This window comes from Pinus tabuliformis, chromosome 4_1 (assembly GCF_031772625.1).
Source record: "Pinus tabuliformis cultivar Carrire ecotype Pingquan chromosome 4_1, CPIR1, whole genome shotgun sequence".
Classification (NCBI taxonomy): domain Eukaryota; kingdom Viridiplantae; phylum Streptophyta; class Pinopsida; order Pinales; family Pinaceae; genus Pinus; species Pinus tabuliformis.
Genome location: NC_142303.1, coordinates 169,739,106 through 169,744,020, shown reverse-complemented (window position 1 = coordinate 169,744,020; position 4,915 = coordinate 169,739,106). Strand labels below are relative to the sequence as shown.

General features: G+C 37.9%; 1 protein-coding gene across 1 annotated transcript; it reads left to right on the top strand.

Moving 5' to 3' along the window:
- The first annotated feature begins 387 nt into the window (after positions 1-387).
- Positions 388-4,021, top strand: LOC149174717 (uncharacterized). Its single transcript, XM_089419394.1, has 5 exons — positions 388-917; positions 2,827-2,914; positions 3,059-3,126; positions 3,284-3,340; positions 3,477-4,021. Exons 1-5 carry the CDS (start codon positions 813-815, stop codon positions 3,930-3,932), a joined length of 774 nt encoding a protein of 257 aa, XP_089275520.1. The 5' UTR covers positions 388-812; the 3' UTR covers positions 3,933-4,021.
- The last annotated feature ends 894 nt before the right edge of the window (positions 4,022-4,915 follow it).

Here is a 4,915-nt window from a genome sequence, read left to right as displayed (position 1 = left end):
TTATTTTTTTAACCATAACCATATATAATAACATATTTTAGAATTCTGATTATCAATGCGCGATGTTGTTAAATGGAATAGTATGATGCTGACATTAAATATGAAATATAATTATATATGCTATCTTTTATTGCACGGAATTGTGTAAAAATATCTGTGGAGGGCCTTGGCCGTCCAAGAAAGGAAAGTAGCGATGGGACATTGCGAGAAACATTTAGAAGAAAGAGTACAACAATCAGCAACTGATATTTGCGCTGTATTCTTCCAGAACTCTCTGGGCAGATTGGAAAATATCTCTGACGCGGCCGTTGACGTGGCAAGATGTTCTGGAGGCTTCCATGGTTGGCCATATAAGGAAAGCATAATAGTACGAGGAGATATTTTCAGTTGGTATCGAAAGAAGTGCACTGTAGGGCCGGGCGGAATAGATTTTTTTTAGATGCATGACGCGAGGTTAAAGGTCTGGAAATGGTGGTGTTGTTCTAGTTTAGTCGAAAGGCCACACGTGCCATCTTCACGCGCCATCTCAGTTATTTCTTGGCCATTAAACTTCTTGCCCATGTGTTTGTCAACGGTGAGGAATATATAAATATCAGGGGCACGGTTATGATCGGGATTCGGCATTATATTTGGTAGTTCTGTGCTTGAATTGATCGATATTGGTGGAAATTCTTGAGGTTTGGGAGGTTTAGGGAAGCAGATTATTGCACAGGTTTAGGAGGTTTAGGGAAGGAAATTACAGTCTGTTGTGTGTAATCAGGTTGGGCTTATAGTTCTCTGTGGGAAGAGGATCGATACGGTGGTTTTTCAGAATGGCATCTCAGAGGGAATCGGCTGCATCGTTTTATGCAGTTCTCGGCGTTAATAAAGATTCATCTGATGTTGAGATACGCAGCGCTTACAGAAAACTGGCAAAGGTGAGTACAGAATCTTTCTTGGCATTAATAAAGGAGAAATGCAATGAGATTTTGTGTTTGGTTTGCATGTAAATTTGCGTTCTGCTCTGTTTTTGGTCTGTGTGAAGTTAAGCGCATAATGCGGATATCTTGCAGGCAATAAGAAGGGAATTTATGTTTGGGAACCTCAAATGATTTCTTAGAGGGTAGATAAGTTATTTTTAATGGAATTCGGTATTGGATTGATCTTTTGGGATAGACTTTGCGCGCTTATCCCCAAATTTGGCATTTTTTCGGTTGTTAGGTCTTGGATTTTTGAATGTTCTGTAGCTGCATTATCTGTAAGAGGCACCCCATTGCATATTTTGTTACAGAACCTTATTCCCGTCTCATTTTCCATAATTGGCTACCAATGAACCTTTTCTGACCCTTAGAAGTTAGATGCATTCTGCAGCCTGTTTCGAGGTGGAGTGGGATGTGGGGCAAGCACGATCCTTCTAAACTCAGTTTGATTTTTATCGATTGAATCCGCACTAGGCATTCCCATTACATGTTTTACTCGTACCTTTTTTCATTTTCGTTGGTCATATTTGGCCACCAATGGAAATTTAGGGGGTATTTAGGTGATCTTAGAGTTCAGGTGGAAGAGAGGTATATCTTGTGTATGGCCAGTGTTGGAATTGAACAAATCCACCTGTTAAATTTGATGGTTTTGATAACTATATTAAGCATTTTAACTAACTTTGAAGATAGATAACCATGATCTTTTTTAACTGTATTTGACTATCAAACTGCCTCGTGAAGGGCAATTTGCTTGTCAAATTCCATCCTTGATGAGGGTATACAGGATTTTTAACTATAATTGATGGTCAAAATGCCTTCCTGATGCGCAATTTGGTTGTCAAATTCCATCCCTGTAAACTGCATCTTTAATAAATCAAAATAAGAAAAATTTCATATCTGATGTATAATGTTCAATCAATTAGCATAGAGCCATCCTAAACACAGGATCTTTCTGCAACAAGAAGTTTGGACCGGATGATTTTCTTGATACCTCTATCGGAAATATATCTCAGGTGGGGCTGGGGTTTGGGGTAATCCATGAACCAGCACAATCCATCTAAATGCAAATCTGATACACATGGAGGTTGCAACTTGCAAAACTGGAGGGTGATATCTTGAGTTCACACAAATGATGAGGTCATTCAATATTGGACCTTCATGTGCATGCAAACTAAGGTTTAGATAGGCCTCTTCTAGTATAGGAACTAAATCAGATTAATCATCTGCGGGTTTCTCGAATGCTCTATAATCGCAACTATATTTTCTGTCTATTTGTTGATTAAACTGCCAATTTGGGATATTGCTGTTGCCCATGTTTCCTCCTTCCATTGAGATAGCAGAGCCGTTCAAGATTGGTTAGGATGTGATCAATGTTTCTGGATGCCTGGGGCACTTTGAAATTAGCGTTTGCATTATGAGCCCATGGTTTCTGTTTTACATTTTAAAACAAATTAAATACTATTAATCTTCTATTAATTAAGAAGTTGCTAGGCTTCGTAACAGACAGGTCTATGGAATCCATTGTAACTGAAGGATTCCTGTTATAACTCTCTGGATGCATTAGGCCTTCGTAACAAACAGGTCTATGGAATCCATTGTAACTGAAGGATCCCTGTTGCAAGTTTCTGGATGCATAGGAAATGCATTGAATGAGTTTAGGCTTACTGCAACAGATGGACGATTGGGTGATACAGGGGTGCCCCTCCTGAGCAGAATCCATTCCTTGTAGCAACTTTAGGGTTTATTGATTAAATCCAATCGGTCTTATCGTCCTTGCCATGTCTGTGTCTATTCTTTTGGTTGTATGCCTGTTCCTTTTGTTTTGTGTGAAATTGTGGTTCACTCTGTATCATTTGATTTGTTGCAGAAATGGCATCCTGACAAATGGTCCAAAGACCCATCTTTGGCTGAGCAGGCCAAGTTAAGATTCCAAGAAATACAAGAAGCATATTCAGGTAATTAACCAGTTGAGAAAAATATTATGAAGCTTAGAATTAACTGATTGACCGTGAACAAGATGTTGGTTAATTGGGGGTTTAGAATTAACTGATTGACCGTGAACAAGATGTTGGTTAATTGGGGGTTTTCTTTGGTTGCAGTTCTATCAGATGATACCAAAAGGGCAATGTATGATGTAGGCGTATACGATTCGGAGGATGATGTAGATGTGAGTTCCTACATTTCTTCCCTGGTTTTATTTCTTGTAGTAAGATTTGTATATTTCCTGGAGGAAATGATTGGAGCTTCAACATACTTTTAAATTTTGTTTGGAAAAGTAAGGAATTAAGGATTATTACTGACATTCTCCTTTCTCGTATTTGCAGGGATTCTCTGATTTTCTAGATGAGATGGCAACAATGATGGCCAATGTTAAGGATGAGGTTAGTAATCTGCATGGTGTTATTTAATTTTTCATTCTTAAGGGTTGATTGTCAATTTTTCCACTGGCATCATTTCTACAGTTGTTTTGATTGGTTTTGAAGCTAATAATACGATCACATATATTGCTGGATGCAGAGTAACACACAGGATAGTCTTGAGGAACTTCAGCAAACGTTTATGAAATTGGTGAATGATAATTGGATTTCGTCGGATGGATTCAAGCAATCTGAACCTCCTACGAAAATCGAAGGAGCAAATTTTGAAAATAATGATTTACTGAATGAGGAGATGGGCGAGGAATGGTGGGGTGATGATTCATTCTATGATTTATTGAATGATGAGGAGATGGCAGAGGAATGGTTGGGTGATGATACATTCTATGGCCTCTATTCTAACATTCATGAAGATAACGATCTATATTCTGCCATTCAAAGCCACCATCAAATTACACCAGAGGAGAAAGATCTGTTTATAAACAATAAGAACAAGAAACCCAGAGCTCATATTCGAGAAGGAACTGGCTTTGAAATTTATTCTTTCAGCCAGGGATCAGGGTTGAATTCTTACCCTTCTACAACTTTTGTTGCATGAATATCTATAAAATTATGAATTTATTTCTACTTGTTAGTGATGACTACATAATTCCAGTTTCACCATCGCGCATTCATATTCTGTATATATCTGATGCAACATGCTATGAAATGGAATAGAAATTTGATCATCTCCAATGGGATGAGAGATGAAGTGTCTTCTGTAGCTTGTTCTGTTCAAAATCAGTCCGCCTTCAGGCATTGATGATTCGGTTTGTGACTAGGACAATTCTCGGACATATTATGAAGCTAATCAGCTATATCTGTTTATGCTTAAATCATCTCAGAACTCCCATCTGGGATTTAGTGTTGTTTTTGTTTAATCTCAAAGGATTTTCGATCAAAATTGAAAGGTGTCCTTTTCTCAAAACTTTTAGTTTATATTTTTCTTGTGAAGTTAAAATTAATTTTCTAATCAGAATGTTGTGAAATTAAAATTAAATTTCTAATCAGAAGGTTGAAGTGGCAGTTGGCGGTCCATGGTCCCAGCATAATCACTACCCCTAAATAGTCGAATAGGTAAATTAGGTGTATGTCTCGTAACCAAATTGACCAATGCTTCCGCGTGAAATCCCGGGATATGTTCAGCCGTTATCAAAATCAACAGTTTCTTCGATTTCTCCCCAGTTTCTTTGTATCTTAAGCCATTTTCAAAATCAACAGTTTCTTTGATTTCTCCCCAATTTTTTGCATGATGTTCTGGCAATGTTCTGGCAATTGTTTTAAGAAGGTTTGAAGGTTGGTAACTTCCTTAAATAAGGAACTTCATAACCAACATAACCCACGAGCCTGTCCATGAACTTCATAATCAACGAGGCCTGTCCATGAACTTCATAACCAACATAACCAACGAGCCTGTCCACGGCTTAGTAATATATCCAACTCAAGTTAAAGTAATTAAGGTTGGCAAACCAAGGAGCCTGTCCACGGCTTGGAGCTTAGTAATATATCCAATACTCAAGTTAAAGTAATTAAGGTTGGCAA

Coding starts and splice junctions, on each gene's coding strand:
- LOC149174717 (XM_089419394.1), top strand. CDS start 813: ATGGCATCTCAGAGGGAATCGGCTGCATCGTTTTATGCAGTTCTCGGC. Junction 918..2,826: donor CTTACAGAAAACTGGCAAAG/GTGAGTACAGAA, acceptor GATTTGTTGCAG/AAATGGCATCCTGACAAATG. Junction 3,127..3,283: donor ATTCGGAGGATGATGTAGAT/GTGAGTTCCTAC, acceptor TCGTATTTGCAG/GGATTCTCTGATTTTCTAGA.